Raw genomic sequence first — 23,660 nt, 5'->3', positions numbered from 1 at the left:
CAAAACAAAAGCAAGGCAAATCAAACTCAATAGGAAATCTGCAGTTCTTATTTCATAAAAAATTCCCAAAAGCACATATTGAAAAAGACGTCACGTCGCTTGCCTAAGACTAGTAAGGGTATAGGGGGCTCAACAACTTGTCAGGCAATATGTTGGGCACCATTACCTATTGGTGTGCCAACTCCATAGCCCTTAGAGTCGATCAGGCCTCCAACCTGGGTGAGGTTGCAGTTTCTCTGGGTGATGTACTCTATGCTGGTGGACTCCATGAGGAGGGCATAGTCGGTGGTCAGGACTCTGGTAATCCCTTCCTTGTTGTTCTTCAACAGGGCTGTGTTTTTCCTGCTGCTCATGAATGCCCACATCTTCTCGTACGTTGAGATTTTTGATTTCTACAAGCAAATAAAGAGTTCCAAAGAGTTGATTCTGTCTTCAAAAAGCACAACATTAAAGACATGAGTCACGCTGCCTGGATCGATATTTCTTTTCATTCTTTCAAGTTCTTGTCTTCGGATCTTGTTCTTTCATCAGCTACTGGTATGGGCTTTTCAAGTCTGATAAGTTCTCCCTGATCTCTCATTAGGCTGAGTCAAAAGGGGACAAGTTGTAAAATTTTGTGCCCGAGTGTGTCAGCGGACAGCATGGGGAAATGGGACAGCTGTGCACTAAATCTCTCACAGCTGATTCGATTTGTCTCGGTCCTCCACAAGCCTGTATTTTTCTAGATATAGGCGGGTGTAATCATAGCCTACAATCTCGGTGGATAAAGCTCACCCCGTCCTATGTACACACTTCTGTGCTTTATCTGTGTCACTTGTTTGTCTTTCTCTCTCTCTCTAAATGATGAATGGTGCATATGTGTGGCTCACGCTCATAAGATAGATCACTGGATTATTGGAATTACTGGAATTTTAGATGGCCGGATTGGTGGAGGTAAATAGAGTTCAGGAGGATTTCAGGCAGATTTGTGAACGTGTACGCTTGAGGTATTAGCAAGGACTCTGTGATGGCTTCCTAGAAAATTAAAAGAATCAGAGCTTTGTCACCTTTGAATAAATGCATTTCACGTGACTGAAAGATTCATTTATTGGTTATATTATTGCACATAATATTTAAGTGTAAAAACCGGCATTCAATATTTATCCTGGATATTATATTTAATTTAATATATAATATTCAACTGTACAAGCTCAACTCATTTCCCCTGTTTTTATTTTTAGATTACATCTGCTGTCTTCTATCACTTACATAAAATTATTTGTAAATCATTTAATAACAGTTTATTATGCAAATAGTTCTATTTGCATGTGAGGTAAACAACAAATTTGGACATATAAAAATAGATGTATATTTTTATTTATTTATACACAGTACATTTATATAAAAATATTCTTTTTCTTTTATTAATACTTTTATTCAGAAAGGATGCATTACATTTATCAAAGTGACAGTAAAGATTTAATGCTACAAAAGATTTATATCTTTATTTTTTTTTTAATCCTGAAAAAATGTATCACAGTTTCCACAAAAATATTAAGCAGTATAACGGTGTCCAACATTGATAATAATAAATGTTTTTTGAGTAGCAAATCAGCATAATAAAATGATTTCTGAAGGATCATGTGAAAATTCAGCTTTAAAATCACAGGATTATAATACATTTTAAAATTAGTGCTGTTAAACGATTAATCGCAATTAATCGCATCCAAAATAAAAGTTTTTGTTTACAAATTATATGTGTGTGTACTGTGTATATTTATTATGTATATATAAATACTCACCCAGCAGGTATATATCAACACAAATATGTTACGTTTACATATTAAATATATTTATATATAATATAAATTATATGAATATAAATGTATACATGTAAATATTTTCAAAATATATGCTATATGTGTGTGAATTTATATATACATAATAAATATACACAGTACACAGATATATTATGTAAATAAAAACTTTTATTTTGAATGTGATTAATCGCAATTAATCGTTTGACAGCACTATTTAAAATGTATTAAAATGGAATTGTTTTCACTGTATTTGTTCACATAAATGCAGCCTTCTGAACAGTAGTGCTAATACGTACACGATATATACACATTTTTGGACAAAATACTATATATTTGTATTATCGGTTATCGTGAGACTGCAAACAATTATCAGCAGATTGTGTTTAGCACAAATTTTGATCTGTGTTTGCATAGCTACCTGATATAATTTCTTTAATGAGTCTGCTGCTAAAACATCACAGACAGCATGTGCAAAATAAACAGCACAATTATTGACCATAATTTATTCTTAGAATTCCCCTTTCAGTATGAGGGGACATTTATTGGATGTGATGTTTTTTGGTTAACACAACTCAGAACTCATCTGTGTGTGACTCTGCATCCATTTTATTAATTTGTATCTTATCATGAGACAGATGCACAAGATTGATCTTCCTATTTTGCTTCCTAACAGAAATTCAATAAACTTCCTCCTAAAAGCTCCAACTCCTTCTGTGCAGACAGCCTCTTGTAAAATTGATCATTTGTTGAGTGTTTGGATTGTGGCTGACTGTTCCTTCTGTATTTCAATGGCTTTCATGTGAACAGTGTGTTGGGGTGCATCTATCCTGCATGTAAGATGTTACCTTAAAGAAGGTCATTGTGGAGCCATCTCTCACTGCTCCATATTCAATTCTAGTCTGCTTGGCTAAATCGTCAGCTGAATCGATTGGGGAATCCATTCTCTCCACTGTGAGGAAAGCTGCCAGGTTGGCCGTGTAGGAAGATATGATGATTAAAGTGAAGAACCACCAAATCCCTCCCACGATTCTGGTGGACAAAGCCTTGGGCATTAGCTCAGATCCTGAAATAACATACAAGCGCTTAGCAAAACACAGACAGTGGCCCCAAGTACTGTATTTGGACTCTTAAGCCATGCTGTATAATGTTTGAATGTCATTGCAATAGATAACAAAATACAAAACCAAGTGACATTTAAAAAAATAGCTTTACAAGCAAATGACATTTAACAAAAATGTTAGGTTGTAAGGTTTTCGATGAAATAGCAACAGATACACAGTTGAAATTGGATGAACACATTTGACATCTGTACTGTGGTTCTTCTGCTAGGAATGGATTTTTACATCCTCTTAAAATACATTTTTTTGTTCAGACAGATGGCTGATGTTTTGGTGCATTTAACTGAAAACTAAGTTTTTGGGAGTGTAAAGCGCAAAAAACATGAAATCTGATTAATCTTATTACGAATAAAATTCTTCTTAACTACTATTTCTTCACATCATCTTACTTTAAAGGGTTAGTTCACCCAAACATAAAATTCAGTTACCCTAATGTAGTTTCAAACCTGTCAGAACATGAATTAAGATATTTTTCATGAAATCCGAGAGCTTTCTGACCCTCCATAGACAGCAATGTACAGTAACTACCACATTCAAGGCCCAGAAATGTAGTAAGCACATCGTTAAAATAGTCCATGTGACATCAGTGGTTCAACCTTAATTTTATGAAACTACGAGAATACTTTTTGTGTGCAAAGAAAACAAAAATAACCACTTTATTCAACAATTTCTTCTCTTCCGCGTCATAATATCTTGCTTTGTGTTCTGAAGATGAACAAAGGTCTTGGAACGACATTAGGGTGAGTAATTACTGACAGAATTAAAATTTTGGGGTGAACTATCCCTTTTAAAAATGGATACTTCTCAAGAATCTTTTGTTTCTTAATAATGTTAAGACAAAACATTATATCATAACAATCTTTGTAAATATCTACTTCAAAGTCAAGGTGCATTTAACTCTAGAAAGAGTGCAAATAAATGCAACAGACTGCTACATCCTGAGAAAAGATAATTAAGATGGTAATATGCTAAAAGATAATAATACGATGATAAGATACTATTTTAACTTGACACTGCATTAAAAAAGCAATGCAGAGTGCTAAACTCAAGTCAAGAACTTTCCTTGTTTTTCTTACGTTTGTCATGAATTCAGCCCCTGATCCAATCAACATTTACATGAACTTTGAAATTCCATTAAAATAAGGTTTTGAATGGTCAGATTGGATATCAGACATTAATTTTTACATTATTATTTTCCAGAATGAGAACAGAAAACGAAACGCTTTAGGAATAGACATGCTGCCTTCCGCTGAACCTTTATCTGCTGATGTTGCTCATACCTTATAAAGCAGTTTACAGGGTTTAATCAACTATTTCACAATATTTGTTTTGTTTTACTTAGTTTTTTACTGTAGAATAATTTCTCTTCTCATTTTTAGAAGCACTGCCTCTTCTAAGAAAACAACCCTGACACACAAATGCATACACATACACACACATCCCCAAACAATCCCACACAAAAGGCTGAGAGTCGGCCTGGACACCAGCAGCGTGAAGCTCGCTGTGACAGACTAAACGGGTTTATTTATTTATTTTTTTTATCAAGGGCTCATACTTTTGATCTCATCATACTCATACTAGATTTTAACCTTCAGATTAATGATAAATCTAATGTGTGTTATTCTAACTGGGGATTTTTACTATGGCTGGTTGACTTAAGGCATTGATAGATCGCTAGAAAATGAAACCGTCATGGGAACTGTACTTCATCTTTGCAAAATGTCAAGAAAAATAAAGAATCCTTTTTTGAACACCATTCTGATTAGGTGTTTTATTAAGATATATGGGAGGAGACTGTCCTATTAACTGATTAATATGCGGCAATTTTGTAGTTAGAAAGACTAAGTTAGAAGTCTAAGTCTGATATATGATACTGAAGCTGCAGTGATTGTCTTTCATGCACAGATACCCAGGTAAGGTGGTTGGAAGTTGAAACGACAGCACAAATTCACAGTGTGTGTACTGTATGTGCATTTGTATGCTTTCAGTGTCATGTGGAGCACAATTTTCAAATTTAGTTTGATTGCCAGCTAAATTATTAGCTTTGATATAAGTGATACATCCAACAGCAGTGATTACCCACCAAAGCAGTCAGCAAAAAAACCCCCAAAAAAACACCTCAACAAAACTGCCACACATGCTGTTTTCCTTTAAAGTAGTCAGTCATGAGAAAATAATAGATAATGATTATGTATTATGTTACATATTTCTTAAAAGATAAGAGGAGAAAAAGGGTAATGTAAAAGTGTTTAATATTTTTCAAAGTGCTCTGTTAGCATTAACGTAACTAAAAGGTCAACACTAAATATGAATCCTGCTGAAATGTAAAAGGAAAAACTGTGTTTTAAGGTCAGGATGGTCTGTTTTGATATGGGTTTTGGGCTTGTTGGCTTGTCTGGTTAGCTAAAATAGCTAATAACCATCTTGACCTGGTTGGACATAACTTCAATCTAGCTACCCTACTGAAAAAAGTAGGCTGGTTTTAGCTAGTTTAAGCTGGGAGTAGCAGGTCTCCTAGCTTGACCAGCTAAAGAAGTGGTCAAAACCACTTTAAAACCAGTCTGAAAACTAGCTATAACCAGGCTACAAGACTAGCTAAAACCATTTTTTTTTAGCAAGTCTAATCCATGATCTTGACTTTTCAGTAATGCTTATGCTAATACATCCCTTTGAAAGATACTAAACATTTTTACATTAGCCACCTGGGGAGCAAGAGCTCACTGACAGACACCATGAGGTGTGTTTGTTCCTTTGAAAATGCTGTCTGTGTTGCTTCTCTCAGATAATTAGCATAGCTAAATGCTAACAACTGACCTATGTCTTACTCTTAAATGGCACGGGCAGAACACAACTGTCAATCATAGTCCTGATTTTATTGCAGTGTAAGACGAGATCACAACATCAATCGAATCCAGCATATTAAGGGCAAAAAAAAAGAGAAAAATCATCCGGACAGTTGACAAAACCCCAAACAGAAAAGCAGAGGCTAAACTTTGAATAATCCTCTTAAATATTGCTCTGTCAGCTTTATGACAAAAACAAACAGCAACTATTTATCGTATGTTCTCACTGCTTTTCTGCTGTTGGCTAATTGGTACAACCTCGCATGCATTAATTTATGAGATGCTTCAAAAAGTTGACAAGGTTATTTCAGTAACCTCATGTAGGAGGTTTAGCTGTGGTAGGTAATACACACACACACACATACACACACATATGCACACAAGATGAATACTTAACTAATCAGCCCAATTAACACTATGAATGTGTGTGGGTTTCAAAAAGCTTGTTGATCCTATTTAGGGGTCCATGTCAAAAATCTATTTTATCACTTTTTATGATAATGTTAGCCAAGGTTTTCTGTACCAACAAATCTAATCTAGTTTTACATGACCATTTTTCACTCTCTCTGACCTTTTGAATTGAATAAGGATTAACCTGTTATTTGCCGCTGTACCTTTAAGACTGTAGAAGTAAACACCTTCTTCTACATCAGTGCTAGTTATTTTCATGCTGAATTTTTTTTAGATATTCATCTTATATTATTAATAGAAAACAAGTTTAACATTATTTTGTTTAATAATGTTACTTTTTTTGCTACTTTCTAAAATGTAAAATGTGTTTTCAGATATAATCTTAAAAATGCTGCAGTTTAATAACAATAAATTATTTAATTTTAATTTATTTTATGAATCCAGCATATTTCACGAGAGAGAGAGAAAAAATGAACCTATGATCAAATCACAAAATAGATAGGGTGGATTTTCCTTTCATGTCATATTTAATATTTTTCTCTCACAGTATAAATTCATTTTTATACTTGATTTTTACAGATTGAAACTCCCTATGTTTTCAAGATGTGAAGTGTAATTATTCACAAACAAATGCAAATTTGGATATTTCATGCTTTGACCTGCTTTAAGTATAATGAAATACCCTGACATCCACCAGTGACACGAAATGCTCTGCACTCCACCAATTTTCTGTAAGATTTCAGAAGAAAACTCTTTGTAACATGAGGTCAGACTATGCTGCATAATGATTTGTCTAGTTCTCCCGTGCTCATTAAAGCTGCTCTTGGCGTTTCACACTTTTCTGCACACTTGGTAGGTCATCCATTTTGTTTCATACCTTCTGTAGAGGAACCTACAAACCTCTCCTCACTAGCATCAGATCCATTACACCAGAGGAAACCCAACTAAAAGTTTGCAAGCCAGAACAAAAATAAATTTTATAATCAATGTCAATGTCATTGCATAACAACCCCCCCCCCCCCAAAAAAAAACCAAACACTTAACAACTCTTTCTTTTCTGAAAATTTGTGTCTATTCATTTCTACCAGCTGGTTTCAAGGTTATTTTTTGGTGAATGTATAAAGTCCCTCAAGCTCACCTCACACAGTGCCACAGTGCTTGTGCCGTTTTTCTTGATCTAAATAAATGCCACTTGGTTCAGTGTTTTTTGTCAGTTATAACAATGCAGCAGTCTTGAAGTGTTTTATGTGACATACCTTGACGCATTAGAGCCGCAACACCAAACCATAAACTATTCAACAGTGTGAAGTTGTTCTCAACCACTTCAGAAGACGGGTTGCAGGAGTGAGGATTATACCATTCATATGGTGTAAACCTGCCAAGGGTAAAAGAAAACATTTTTACACAGGGAAAAAAATGCAGACAACACAGAAGACTGAGTATTAATACTGCGCTTGAGAGGCTGCATGTTTGGCAATTTCTAAACGGCTTCCGCCGAACAGCAAAACATTTTCTTCTTGCTACAGGCTATCAATAACTGCTCCAACCAATGCTTAATAAACATCATGTTTTATGGGAAAACTTTCCAGTGTTTCAATCTCTCCGGTTACCAGACAAAGAGAGAGCTGGAAAAGGAATCTTAAGTTAAACTGTATTGTGCTTTTACATTAACCAATTTAAATGTTAATTAATTATTTTTATTCACGTAAAAAAGGACTGTCAATTTATAATGCCACTGTAAAGACAGTGTGACTAATTATAAAATAATTTTCATTAAAATGATGAAATTAATTATTAAAATAAAAATAGCCATACAAACCCGAAATAGTTATACAACTTTTTAATTATTCACTGTAAAAAAAATTCAGTTTTTTGCCTGTATTTTGAAGTTTGCACTCAATTGCATTGTGTTTTAGGGTTAATGGAAATGTCCATAAAATTAATAGATAATGTCCTGGCAGAAAATTACCAGATAATTTTCCTTTTTGCAGTATTTTAATTACCTGTAAAAATTAACAAAATATTAATAGGACTTAAGCCCTTAATAGGGCTGTCAGTTTAATATAAAAACTTATTATTAAAATTATATAATATATATTATGTCTATATATGTGCATACATACATACATACATAATTTCATAAATTAGCAAATCAATCTCAATTACTTTTAGTGCACAACTTTTTGTAATGTTTATTCATTGCTCTTGTCTGCATCTAGATAACCAATATAATATAATTAACTCTTTATATTACTGTAACAATTCACACATTTTTTTATATAGGGATGCCAATTTACTATGTAAATGTATTGTGACTAATTCTAAAAGATTAATAAATATAAATATTTTATATTAATAAACAAGCTAAATAAATAATAACAAACAAGCTTTGTAAATCGTTGTAATGTTTATTCATTGCATTTGACTGATTTGAGCACTGTTGCATCACATATTTTTTGAATCAATACTTTTCCTTTTTTTATACAGTGCTGGAAGCCAAAAAGAGAAACAACTGGCGGAAATTTCATTTTGGAAGTGATTACAGTTACACAAGAACATCTGTAAGACACATTCTCCATTCTACCACTCAATAATTGGGTCATTTATAAAACCCTCATGGTGAATCGATGCCTGATCAGAACGTGTCACAAGACTCATTTGTCATGCCTCAAGGTGTGTAGAAGCTCACTCTATAAACTGCTACTATCAAAGCTGCCAAATTTCAAGATCACAGTTTAAAAGCCCCCAGCAGACTGTATCTATGAACAAATGGGTCATTCAGTGAACATGAACCCACACTAACACTGAGACCCCACCAGATGTCCATTAAAAGAGTCTGATTGGACAGCATTTTCATTTTCCATTTGCATTTTAATTGAAGCAACCAATCATCTGGCTCTGATGAGGTAATGTGGCACGCTTGATATTCTCAGTAGGTAGATGTGGACATCTGCCCAATGCTTATGAACTGGGCTTCAATAATACAGATACAACCTTGTACTCTCTCATACAAAATACAAAACATTGCTAACTGAGAAAGCGCATTATGTATTTATTGAGAAAAATGTGCATCTGGACAACCATGACTGAAATTTTTACATTATTAATCTATATTCCGATAGCAATATAATAAAGTCTGGGCGCCGTGCTTATTACTTATTGATCTGTTTCAACATCAAATCAGCATTTTGATTTTGGCGTCTCATAAGCGCAGTGATATATTATGTGAGAGATACACTGCTTTAAATGCACTCCCACAAAGAAACATGATAACTATCGGCACATTCTGCAAAACAGCTTTAAAATTTAAATCAGAGGGCGCAAAATGTCTTGACAGCTTCAAAGAGAGATGTACAATGTTCCCTTAAGCTGCAGATAACAGCAATATTCTTCAAATGAGCCTGATAATGTGTCTTCACATGTGATGTCAAACTGTAAAACATCTGAAGACATTTTTTTGAACAATTGGGTCAGTGTTCCTAGATCTGAAACCCAATTTGCACATTTGCTTTGCTATATTTCCAAGAAGCAGATATTAAACCAAGACGTTCATCCATACCTGGCTATCACAAAGAGCACACAGCTCACTCCAAGACAGGCCAGCAGCACATACATCCAGATATCCGGGGTGAGGGGGTTGAGGAAGGAGAAGACACCTGGATTGGTGCCGTTTGGTTTGCGGTACAGTATGCTGATGCCGAGGGTCATGAAGGGTTTGGAGAAGTCAATAACTTTCTCTCTGACATAAGTGATGGTCAGTGGAGCCACAGCCAGGTCAGCTATCTGGTTAAGGGGACAAAAAGAGGTTTACAAGATGAAAGGAACTCATTTTCACTGCTGGGAAGAAAATGCAGATAGATCCAGATAATATTGGAATTCAATCACTGAGATACAAACAAGTGATGCCTGTGGGGATGGATCCCACGATCTGTTTGACGCTTCCTGTTGTTTTATGAAGCTCAGTTAAACAAAAGATGTACAAAAAGGCTCTTTTATAGATTTGTATTCCTACTATGCTGATAAATACTGCAAAGACACTGGGGGTTGACAAATGTACTTGAAAACTAAATCTATGTAGAAGAACAAGGATATTCATAATCAATTTAAAACAGACTTTTTACAGCCAGATGAATGCACAAATGCTGTTTTACAAAGTAAAAGATCTTGATGTATTGCATACACAAATGTAGTCTTCCTACCAAAGCTTTAGACTAAAACTTTTGGTAAATAAACATAATCAAGCAAATTAAATGAAATATGAAACAAAACATAATTCTTTGCTTTTCTAAATTGCCTGTGAAAAGCCAAGTTACAAAAACATCCATTAGAAACGGACATTTCTTGGATAATCTGAGTATTAAATGGATAGTTCACCCCAAATTAAAAATTCTCTCACCCTCATGTCGTTCCAAACCTGTAAGACCTTTGTTCATCTTCAGAACACAAATGAAGATATTTTTGATGAAATCTGAGAGCTTTCTGATCCTCTATAGACAGCAACGCAACTACCATGTTCAAGGCCCAGAAAGGTAGTAAGGGCATCATTCGAATAGTCCATGTGACGTCAGAGGTTCAACCGTAATTTTATGAAGATACAAGAATACTTTTTGTGCGCAAAGAAAACTAAAATAATCACTTTATTCAACAATTCCTTCTCTTCATGTCAGTCTTCGACGCGCATTCACAATAGTACCACTGATGTCACATGGGTTATTTTAACGATGTCCTTACTACCTTTCTGGGCCTTGAACATGGTAGTTGCGTTGCTGTCAATAGAGGATCAGAAAGCTCTCAGATTTCATCAAAAATATCTTAATTTGTGTTGGTAAGATGAACGAATTAACAACAGAATGGGTGAACTATACCTTTAACAGTCTGGTTGTAGTCTCTAAATAGTCCTATCTAAACTGAAATGTAATGAAAAGGCAGAAGGTCATCTACAAAGACTGCATTTGGATGGTATGATCGAAAGACCTTGAACATCTTTGTAAAGCATCATGGGAGATCACTCACATGATCGATTAGTTCCCGCACCATGCCGTTCCATTCGCCTTTGTCATTCTGAGCTCCATATTTCCCATCAGAAACCAGCTTGACTTCATAAGTGAACCCCAGGATGTTGGACAGCTCTTTTAACAGGTCTAGACAGTAGCCCTCAAAGCGATCATTCCCATATAGCACCTTGTCAGACTTCTTAAACATAACGTAAGGGTTCTCCTGTTCACAAGGTAAATTCACATGCAATGATGCAGTTGGTAAAATGTATTATATTTGATTTAAATATGTCACAAAGGCAAAGTTAGCTGGCCAGATGAGAGTAAAAAACCAATAAAAACAATAAAAGTAAAAAGTAGTTTTTTTTGTACAAACCACTCAAATGTACTAAAAATTTTATACATAACAGTACTGATTAATCGCAATTAATCGCATCTAAAATAAAATTTTTGTTTACATAATATACAGTATGTGTGTGTAATGTGTATATTTGTTATGTATATATAAATACACACAGATACACACACACACACACACACACACACACATATACATTTAAGAAAAATAGGTTGTTTATACATTAAATATATTTATATATAATATAAATATATACATGTAAACGTAAATATTTTCAAAATATATATTGTATATATACACAGTACACACACACATATATTATGTAAACAAAAACTTTTATTTTGAATGCGAATAATCACGATTAATCGTTTCGACAGCACTAATATATAATTCTATTTTTTCTCATGCATATACAATTATGTTGCTAAAAACTACATTTTGTGCACCAGTGAAACTATTCACAGGGTGAAGACAAATCTGGACTACTGAAAAAGTTGGTTTACATAAATGAGGGAGTGAAATTGTACATTATACATTTACCAGGATTGTGGTGACGATAAGTGTTCTGTTAGCCATAGAGTCTGTGATGTTTTTGTTGTCTTTCATCTCAGTCAGTTTGAGGCCAGTGTAAGAGTTCCACACTCCAATCTAACAATACAGTATAAGAATGACAAGGCATGAAGAACATGAGTCTCTGTTTCTGAGATGACAATAAAAGATGGACAGACTTTATCAGTGAAGGTCAGGAAAGGAAAGGGAATGGAAAAAACTAGGTCTAATCCATTTGATTGTAAAACACTACTTTACTGCACAATAAAACCCAGTTAAGCACTCAGCTACCCTATTTAATGCATGGTCTACAAATTCTGAATGATTTTGATGCATTAATTATTAAATCACACAGGGAAAAAAATGTACTCTTACTTTTTACCTGAACAAAATATGACAGTTTTTAAAGAGATACACATTTGCCCACTAAAATAGAAGATCATAAGCCATGTTGAACTGATGTTGTCATAAATAGGATACACAATGACATATAAAGAGGGAAGTCAAAAAAGATTATAAGAAATTGAATAGTTCTCTAGAAATAAAACTGTGAAACTTTACTAATCTACTTGCTAGCCAAATATGTATAATACCATTCAAATGATTTCTGAAGGACCACACTAAAGTGAAGACTGGAGTAATGGCTGTTTAATGAAGCACGAAAAGTTCTTTCCAACATTTCTGCAACCGATGAAGCTTTTCTGTTATCTCCACCGTTATTCAAATTATGGAGGATGCCATCATAATAATGGGCTTTAAATAATTCAATATATGAACATAAGAATATATGGGCATAAGAAGACTGATGGAAAATGTCTAAAGATATGAAGAAAAGTTTAAACTTTTGAGGCACAATAGCTTCTATAAAAATGAAACAATGTCATCAGTGGGTGGTGATGGCGCAGTGGATAAGACACATGCCTTTGGTGTGAGAGACCCGGGTTCGAATCCACTGTGAGACACCAATGTGTCCCTGAGCAAGACACTTAACCCCTAGTTGCTCCAGAGGCGTGCGACCTCTGACATACATAGCAATTGTAAGTCGCTTTGGATAAAAGCGTCAGCTAAATGAATAAATGTAAATCAGGATATATTATTTGAGAAGCTTGATATCTTCAAAAAATATATCACAAAAGAAAATATTATCTGATATACCATCAGTCTTATTTGCATTAGAGGAATCAAATGATTCTTTATTTTATGAGAAAAGAGTTTCAGAAATCTATAGAAGCTTAATCATGAAATAAATTATTAAAAATTTAATTGCAACTTTTTCTCTCACAATTCTGACATTTTTCTCACAACTGTGAGATTGTATCTCGCAATTTTCCACAAGTGAGATATAAACATGTATTAAAACTATATAAGGTAATACTTCAGTATAGAGACTAATTCTCACTATAAACTAGTTGCTTATTAGCATGCCTATTATTAACATATTGCCTTTTTATTAGTACTTATAAAGCACATATCCCGCATAACTACTTTACTAACTAAAAGGAGTTTATTGAGGCAAAAATGACCATAATAGGTTGCAATTACCTTTAAATGTTTTATTCCATAAATGAAATATGTTTCCATTAAAATCAACACTTGTAAAAAACTGTTTGTAAATTAATAAATAGCATTCAATAAAAGCAGCCTTTTCAGTTCTATCCATCTCAACGGATAGAAAGTGGTTTGAAAAGCTAAATTATGACAGTTTTTGACAAGCCAATTTGATTATACATTATACAGAATCTTAAAATAAAATAAAAGTATGATATGATCCCTTTAAAACATGTCAGCAGTAAAGGAATTAAATCAAACTTGCTTTTCTCTGTTTAATAAACCCTTTGTTAACACAAGCCTAATCTAGTGTATGTTTATGTATGGCACTTGTCACACAGCTCATTTGAGTCTGAAATTAGTGACTTATTCAAATGAATTTTAAAAGTGGATTAGAGCTGCTCTATAAATGTCTGCCTGTGGATTAATGCACGTTTTTCTGCACGCTTGAGCTGGCTTGTATGGAGATGTGTTACTTACTGAGGCACAAAACATTGCAGAAAAAGTGCCCATTTTACAGTGCTGGATATCGAGTATGGTGATTTAACTGTCATAACTATAACTGGCACACATTATGCATCTCAGTGAGACATTCTGGCAGAAGTGACTGGCAGCGATCTCTTTCCATAAGGAAGTGAAGGGATTTCTGCAGGGAAAGGGAAGCCGATGAAAGGGCACTGGGTTTACTGAAGTGAATTTCACACAGGGGAGGAAATCCAAGCTCTCCACAGGTCTTAATCACGAACTCAGGGAATGAAACCAAGACTGGAACAAACCTTTGTCCATAATTTAGTAGGTCGTGATGCAGCATCAGCCGCTCGCTTTTAGGAAGAATTGAAGAGTTGTGTAGTCAGCATGGGAGCAACAAGGTCAATACAAATGATCTGGATAATTAATAGGTCTGCTTTGAGAAAAACATATTTAAACGTCCACTCACAGGGAATTCATTTAATCTATTTTGAAGACATAAAGACACTCAATTTACAGTTTCCAGTCATTTCTGCTGCTACAGAAATCATATCATTGAACGTCTCTCATCGGCGTCCAGCTAAGCTGACTCACCTTCGCTGTGCCATCCTCCTTGAGGCTGATGAGGTCTAAGTTGAACTCTTTCCGCAGACCATCAGTCTTGTTAAGGACTATCCGTCCTGTCAAACCATCCCATTGGGCCTGAGGCACAAAAACAGTATACATTGAGAATGATGCACAATATCGGTTTTACTGCTGTGTCTTTCAGTCATAGCGGTAATGGAATATTATGCAGCCTCGGGGCACGTGTCTGTTAACACAAAAAAACCCACAACAGTTTCAACTAAACATTTTGCTGGTCAGTAAAATGTTAGTATAATGGACTATTGTGAACATAAATAGAATCTAAACATGAACACTTGGATCATGTGCTTTAGGTTTGCCCAATGATGCATAAAATTGTGAATTATTGTATTATATCTCACTCAAGTTTTACCACATTTTTTCTTTTATGACATAAAATACAGTGGGAGAAAAGCAGCACTTGCTCTAATATAAGGGAAAACACTATTTAAATGTAACACCAGTAATATTTAACCAAAAAATGATTAAAATTTACTCACCCTCATGTCATTCCAAATCTGTATGAGTTTCTGTCTTATGTTAAGTATAAAAGAAGATATTTTGATGAAAGCTGGAATTCAAACAGTTTATGGTCCCCACTGACTTCCGTTGTATTTTTTCCCAACTATAGAAGTCAATGGGGACTGTTTGATTTTTCAAAATTCTTCAAAATATCTTCTTTTGCGTTCAACATAAGAAAGAAACTTATACAGGTTTGGAATGACATGAGGGTGAGTGAATGACGACAAAATTTAAATTTTTGTGTGAACTATTCCTTTTATTCAAGTAAACAATGTTTTCCATTTGTAATTCTTAATATTATGGTCACAATTTAATTTATAATACATCAAATCATGCATTTGGGGTCCATAAGGTTTTTGTTTTTAATGTTTTCTCTCTTGTGCTCACAAAGGCTGCATTTATTTTATCAAAAATAAAAAAGTCTTTATTTTCTAGCACTTTATACATTACAGATTGTGTCAGAGCAGCTTCACAGAGATAAACAGAAATATAGGAGAATCAGTTATGGAAACTCAACTATGGAGACAGTTGGAGACAGTCAGTTCAGATTCAGTTCAGATAAAGCAGCTCTAAAAAACAATAGTGTCAATATTCAGCTCAAGTTGATTTTGTCGTGGGTGGGGAGAGACGAAGACTCAAATGCAGGCAGAATGGTCTTTCTTTTAATAATAAAATGAAACAAAAATGAACAAAAACCACCCCAAGGGGGAAAAACAGGCAGGCAGGCAGAGAACTGCAGTACAGGCAGACATAACACACACACGACGTAGAACAACAGATCAGCACAGGACTGCAGACACCCGGGCTGTATCCGAAATCACCCCCATCCCCTCAAATAGTGCACTAGACAGCCATTTTAATGAATGAATGAATTTTAGTGAATGTTTTCGAGTGCACTCATTCAATCCCACAATGCACCGCAAAAACGAGTGTACAACCGATGTACACTCAACGGCTAGAGAATCCCCAGAATGCACTGTGAGAGTCACACGCCGAGTGAATTCCCGCATCTCACCAGAAGATGGCGCCCGCAGCTGAATCATCCATTCATTAATTTTAGAAGCGCTCGTCCACGGCGTAATACAACAAAGGTACAAAATTAGTTGTAAATTGACTATTAGGGTTTATACATAATTTCCGTGACAGAGTTCAAGATATATCCTTCAATCTTACTATTAGAGCTGCCCGTTTCAAATAATTATTTAACAGCAAGCAAACTATGCAAAAGCGGCAGTCCTTCCGGTGCACTCAGTGTCCGAATTCACTCACTCGTTTTCATTCACTCCTTCAAGTGAACTGTATGAGTGGACTAATCTAGGCAATAGTGAATGAGGGTATAGGGGCGATTTCGGATACAGCCCTGGAGAATAAATAGGGAGAAAAACGAGGAGGGAGACACAGGTGGAGCAACTGAAATAATAATGAGGTGACAAGATGGGAGGGGACAGACAATAGACAGGAGAAAGCACATGGTACAACACAAACACAACAGAAGTCATGTGCCTAAAACGATACAGTGTCCTCTGGTGGCCATCCTGGGCACACCAGCTGAAGACCGTGACAGAACTCCCCCTTTAAGTAGCGGATTTCAGACGTTCCCCAGTCATAAACAGAAAACAAAAAGTCCAGGAGGGAGGTGGAAAGGAGGTGGACCAGGGGGAGGGATGGCGGGCCAGACCCGTGTAGCGGAAGAAGGCCTGGAGACAGAGGTAGACACCTTAAACACAATTTAAGATATTTTGGATGAAAACCGGGAGGCTTGTGACTGTCCCATTAACTGCCAAACAATTAACACTGTTGAGGTACAGAAAAGTATAAAAAACATTGTCAAATACATCTATCTGCCATCAGTGGTTCAACTGTAATGTTATGAAGCTACGAGAATACATCTTGTACGCAAAAAACTCCCCAAAAAACTACTATTCAACAATTTGTCTGCTCTGCATCAGCGTAGCGCCATTTTGGAGAATATCTGCTGGGCGAAAACTGCGTACGCTGTTCTGTGTCAGCCATACCTCACAGATATTTCTTCTACGGTTGCTTACACTTTGATTTGAATGAAAACAGCGTATCCTTGTGGTGCAGCTGACACATAACAGCGTACGCAGTTTGCATACTATTAAATTCTCAAAAATGGTGCTACGCTGACGCAGAATAAAGTCGTTTTTTTTTCTTTGCATACAAACAGTATTCTCGTAGCTTCATAACATTACGGTTGAACCACTGATGGCAGATGTTTTTTTTATACTTTTCTGTACCTCAACAGTGTTAATTGTTTGGCAGTCAATGGGACAGTCACAAGCCTCCCGCTTTTCATCCAAAATATCTTAAATTGTGTTCCAAAGACGAACAAAGCTTTTACGGGTTTGGAACGACATGGGGGTAAGTGATTAATGTCAAAATTTTCATTTTGGGGTGGTGTAACCCTTTAAAGCCATTCTTAACAATCTTAAGATGTGTGTAGTGTTTGAGGATGTTTTATATATAAGTATATATATATATATAAGGATGTTTTAAGTAGCATGTATAATATACAAAAAATCTAATTATCAATTTTTCATTTTCTGTTACACTCAGTCACATGCAACTACTACAGTTATTACGAATGTAAGATCAGACTGTGAGTTTAGACTTGTAGTTTAACGGCATACTTCTAAATGAAGTGATATGTACATTTTTTTTATATTTTTTAAAATGAATTAAAAAGTGATTTCACACAGTTTATGATGCTTATACATCAGAGCTGCCAGGCTTCATTTTCTGAATAAATGACAAGTGCTCTTCCCTACACTGTTTGGTCAGGCCTGACTGTATAGTACCTAAAAGCAAAAACATTCAAGCTAGCGTACTGTCATTTAATTTCCCCCAGCTTTGTTTTACCAAAAATGAGAGCAAACAATCCCAGAATTCAATCAGCTGAGGCAACTAAGGAAGAGTAATAGCCCTGTTCAAGCCCTCTCTAGGTTTGATAAGTGGGTGGGATATCAGAAAAACAGCACCTCTGTTCTCAAGGTTGCAGTGTTTCTCAGAGCACATCTCAAAATAACAGGCAACGGCTGGCCTTCAACACATCACCAGCTCATGCTTAGGTGGATACAGCTTTACTATCCCACAGGATTCTTGGAGACTTGATGATGACCTCGATGTAAACCATTTCCACCATTTCAGGGAACTGTAATGCAGCCACTGGAGACAAGTGGTGCACTGCATAATAATGTGTTCACATATGCCAGAAATTATATTTTATTTTTTAATAAAAACAGACTTTGTTTTAAAAATGACAACATGAATTCACTTGTTACTAATTTGCCATTTAGTTGACACTGTCCAAAGTACCCCTGGAGCAACCCAAGTGCCTCGCTTAAGGCCAAAACATCGCTAGTGCATAGGGCAATTCCTGTGGGATTAGAACCGACTACCTTTGGGTTAAAGACACAAACCTTTAACCACTATGCTGCACCGCCAGCTCTTAAAAACAACATACTTTTCTGAGATATCTGGCATCTCTAAAGATCAAGCCTGCTGGGTAGGATACTGGTCTTTTAGTGCTGACTTACCGTCATACCCACTGAATTAACAATGGTCACATGACTGGTCATTTTTAATGTCTTTGATTTGTGGGGTGAGAGAAGAAAAGCTTTTGGCCATGAAGTCAGTCTTGGATTATAAGCATTGCAAAAGCAAAACAAAACAAAAGAAAATAATGAATAAAGTAACGATTACAAATGTAAAAACATTAAAAAGCAAGAATATTTTCTTAACATATAAACTTACTTTAACTAGTGTAACTTCAATGTTACAGCTAAGCTACGATTGTTGCAACATTTCACTTCTTTCTAAAAGCAAAAATGATCTTCTGTGTATAATATGATAATGACAACACGTATTTCCCTTGTTGGTTTTGAGAAGCAGAGGGTGGTGACCCTAATATGTGGATCACAAACATTTTTAGTGCCAAAAATAACAATTATACTTATTTTTCACTTCAACCCTACAATTAGGCCGCAAGCAGGGACAAATATCATGAAAACCTCCCTTGCACGTGTGACTAGAGCTGCGGGTCTTTTATGCTGTATCGTTTCGTCAGAATCATATGCAGTGGAATATAATCAATGCTCCTTAAATGGGGTGTAAAAACATTTTTCTTTTTTTCTGCTACAGTACAGGAGCTCCATAATTTGAAATTATATTTCACGTAATACATTCTGTAGCTTTTTCCTCATAAAAGGCAGAGCCCATAAGCAAAACCGCACTGATCAGCATCTCTTGCCCAACGGGTCAACATAAACAAATACTACATTTAAAGCTGTTCAGCCTTCTGTCACAGTTGATCAGTCACACCGAAATTCACATTACAGTACTTAAGTGAGTGAAAATGACTTAAATGGACAGGACAAGCAAGAAAAAGAGTAAATGAAATGAAGAGGGATTTTATTTGTCCTGGCAATCTATTTAAAACGCTCCAGCATTGCTGCTGCTGTAGTTAAAGTGAAGAATTTCAATGGCCGCAGCACATATGCAGTTCACAGAAGGTGTCACATGTGTTTTTGTACCCTACAACATGTTGCACATTAAGAGTGTTCCTAGCTTAGTGTCTGTAGAGAGGCCTCTTACAACACAGTGTTTTATGGCTTTAATGGGGTTGTATTACAGAGTTTATGGGTCGTTAAAATGTAGCATCTGGACTCATTAGTGTTCATCTTAGTGTTGGCATGTATAGGAAACTAACTCCACACTTGCTCAACTCAAAACAAGCCTAATTAGTCACTTATACACGAAGTGCGACATTTTTCAGATGCTCAATACTTTCTCCTTTCCCAGTTTAACATGTGATTTAAAGCCATTTAAAGGTTAATTTCCTTTAAAGTGTAAACACTGTAGCTCTGTGGCATTTTCAAAACATAGCTCTGTGTATTTGAGCAGCCCAAAATAGCAACATTGGCTCAACCAATAGCATGACTTTGTGGATTTTTTGTTTAATGGAAGATGACCAGAATTTTCCAAGAAACCTGTTTGAAAACAGTTATTATGTTTACAATTTCATTTGGCGACGCTAGTAGAGAGTGTAACATTTGGGTTCTGAAAGTAAAAATCCCTTTCTTTTTCTCCATAGGGGAACTGATTTTGAAAGATAACTTTTAAAGATAGACCTACTGTGAGTTACAAGGCTGTTAATCAATGGCTTCTATTGAAGCCATCAATCCAAGTTTTTTTTTTTTTTTTTTTAAATAAAACTTGTGTTGGATAGTGGAATTCCTGGTGAAAAACTACAATGATTCTGCAATGCAGGTAATGAAAATTACCCATGATCCCGCAGAGAAATCTCCATCAAACAGAGAAGCAAAACACACCAAAAGAACACAGTACTATTATGTTTACAATTTCATTTGGTGATGCTAATGGTACAGAAATGCCAAGCTTCAGCTTTATCATTGTTGTATGCAATATTAGCCACATTGTTAACTTGCACCACAGAATTAGATCGCCTTTCCTTCATTGAAACCACACATCTCTCAAAAAAACCCTTCAAAGACATGTCAGCAAACCAGATATCAGTAAATCCAAATGTGCGAAATGACTGGTAGTTGACCTGGTGCTAACGTTTTTGAAAGGCCTTCCCTGTTGTTTACAGAGTCTAGGTCTGTCATAGAGACAAGTGTAATTCCTCATGAAACCTTTTTCAGTGATATCTGTCAGGTAGTAGCATAGGTAATAAAAAACAGCTAACAGCAGCTTTAAGTCCTGTGGTGCTTTGTGATTAAGGTGCAAACTGAGTATCAAGGACTGAGGGTTCCTAGTTCAAACACATAGGGCAGACTCAAGCAGGGAAATAAATTCACCCTCTGCAGTGCTGAGCCATTCTGGGCCGCCCCCTCTCTAATGTACTGTGGCACTATTCATTTTTATTTAAAAAAAAAAATAATTACCATAAAGCCTCCTCCATTTCTAAAGCCAGTAACACTCCAACTGCTGAGACGCTATGCAAGTGGAACTGAAAGCATATCTAAAAATGTTACTGAAAAGCCTATTCATATGGAGTCAATTTTATGTCGCATTTATTGTATAATGCCGCATTTAAGTATTGCGAGAAAAAAACGTTTTTCAATCAAAAATAAAGAATTTCAAAATATAAATGAAACAGAGCAAAAGCAATGATTTTGCAATACATATTTTCCATGGCCATATCTACTAATTTATTTGCAAAGCTGCTTTTAGTTTGCGTTTCAGTTCTTTGTGCTTCACGTTTCTGCGCGACTCACTTTGTGGCACTGTTTTGACATGGGGGTGGAGTCAAGGGACGGGGGCGTGTACAACAGGCCTGGGCATGCCTCCCTGGAAGTGACGTCATTGGCCAGAGACACAGATCACAAGTGATCCAGGCACCGTCATTGAACAGAGGCATGCTGGTGGATTGTTTCCTTTTATTTATTAGCTTTAAAACATGCATGTTTTCATTTTATTAAGTGTATTAGCAGCAGTATTCAGAGGCGTTTGCTCAAGTTAAAGAAGTTGTTAATATGAACATCTGCTGTTTATTTCTCTCAATGTGCACACTTTTATAGCATTAAAATGTGTATTGTTTCATTTGGTTAACTAAATGTGTATTAACAGTGCTTGTTTAAAATCTCTTAACCTGTGGGAGGACGCCAGCGCACAGCGTTCTTTGTTTACATTAGTTCAGAGTTACTGCTAGTTTTAATGTAAAAGAATGGAATTAACTTCATAAACTATACATCATTAAAAAGGTCTCAAGCTTCATATTGATCTCGACTTCGTTTTTCATTTACATAACTCCTGGCATAAATTAAGAAATGACTGTCACTGGAAGATGCAAAAAAAAAAAAATTGGTTTAAATTTCTCGTGACCACGAGATATTAATGGGTAAACAAACCCACGTTACCATAGCAACCTGGGATTATCAGAGATGTATTTATAATTTTTTTATTTTATGTTTCATTTATATTTTGCAATTCTTTATTTTTGATTGCAAAACTTCTTTTTTTCTCGCGATACTTCATTTTTGTTTGCAAAAAGCACATTTATTTTTTCTCAATACTTTCATTTTCGTTTGCAAAACTTTATTTTCTTTTGCAATGCTTAAATTCTCATGCAAATATATGCAGCATTAAATTGACTCCATATATTCAGAACAAACATTCATTCCCCTCGACAGCCATCTTGTTTTATTACAGGCATTAATTTTTTTGAGTTCTCGAGTGGAGGGACACACACCCCACACTCAGACATGAAGGAGAACTGTTATGACCTCTTGGTTCAAAGGCGGTGAGAGCATCCAGCAGTGATCTGGGACTTAAAAAAGATCAAAACGCAGGAGGTACCAGTATCCATTTTCAGGCACCTCTGCCCTGAAAAACGTGTTTTCATCTAAAATACATTTTTATGTAACCTACGGGTCAAAAATCTGAAAAAAGTTGTGTAAAGTCTAAAAGAGTTCAAAAAGGCTGTCTGATAAATATTCCACAATGTGTCAAGCATCATTCACACATACAGCGTGATTCACATCATACAGGAGATCTATCAAACTACCTAATTTTCGACATGAGTGACTACAACTGTTGCAGATACAATGTGGATGTGTCAACTGATGTGATGAAATGTTTGTGCAATTTGCATTTATGTAATTTTTGTAATTTTATGTAATGCAGTCTACCAACAGGATTGAAGACACTGGAGCTCAAGTGATTTGTCTCCTGCAAGACACTATTTTCACTGCTCTGTATGGTTTGTTTTTATGGTTGGTACAAGAAATATGATGTAACAAAAATTTTCAGCATCATTACTCCAGTCTTTAGTGTCACATGATCCTTCAGAAATCATTCTAATATGCTGATTTGCTGCTTAAGAAACATCTTCCTGACCCCAAACTTTTCAACATCATTATACGCATTCACCTGCAGAATATAATTTTTAGCAGTAAGAAAACATTTTCCTTGTCAAAATAAAATTGCAAGCATTTCATGGAAAAAAAATTATGTTTAAATTATAGTTTAAATGGCTTGTAGTGAACTGTTTCAAGGGTCACACTTTATTTTAAGGTCCAATTCTCGCTCTTAACCATTAGCTATGACATTTTTCATCAATAAACACCTAATTAGCTGTTTATTAATAGTAAGGTAGTTGTTAAATGTATGTATGAGGTAGGACTAAGGGATCCAAAATATGGTCATGCAGAATAAGGCATTAATATGTAGGGGTCGACCGATATGTGTTTTTCAGGGCCGATGCCGATACGATTATTACAGACCAAGTAGACCGATAACCGATATATTGAACCGATATATATGTCTGGTGTAAAAATGAAAATGAATGTCAAAATTAAGAATAACAAGGGCTCTGACAAAAACGGCCTTCCCTAGTGTTGGTTGCACTTCTTACTCTTGTCTTCCCCCATGCATCCATCTAC

At 35.5% G+C, this 23,660-nt stretch overlaps 1 protein-coding gene across 4 annotated transcripts in view; it reads right to left on the bottom strand.

The window, feature by feature from the left end:
* Positions 1-23,660, bottom strand: part of grik1a (glutamate receptor, ionotropic, kainate 1a) — a gene marked incomplete at its 3' end in the record, with an annotated part of 57,137 nt that overhangs the window by 5,113 nt on the left and 28,364 nt on the right. For 2 of the 4 annotated variants that reach the window (XM_079410377.1, XM_079410379.1), the window contains 8 exons: positions 14,683-14,790; positions 14,397-14,441; positions 12,064-12,171; positions 11,185-11,388; positions 9,731-9,954; positions 7,428-7,546; positions 2,645-2,862; positions 167-392 (listed from right to left, as the gene is read on the bottom strand). In XM_079410377.1, the coding sequence (XP_079266503.1) occupies positions 167-392; positions 2,645-2,862; positions 7,428-7,546; positions 9,731-9,954; positions 11,185-11,388; positions 12,064-12,171; positions 14,397-14,441; positions 14,683-14,790 (1,252 nt within the window). The remainder of the gene's footprint in view (positions 1-166; positions 393-2,644; positions 2,863-7,427; positions 7,547-9,730; positions 9,955-11,184; positions 11,389-12,063; positions 12,172-14,396; positions 14,442-14,682; positions 14,791-23,660) is intronic. The other 2 variants (XM_079410378.1, XM_079410380.1) reach the window with 1 other exon arrangement.

Source organism: Barbus barbus, assembly GCF_936440315.1.
Source record: "Barbus barbus genome assembly, chromosome: 47".
Lineage (NCBI taxonomy): Eukaryota > Metazoa > Chordata > Actinopteri > Cypriniformes > Cyprinidae > Barbus > Barbus barbus.
The sequence above is the reverse complement of the archived record's forward strand: the minus strand, read 5'-3'. Positions and strand labels throughout refer to the sequence as shown.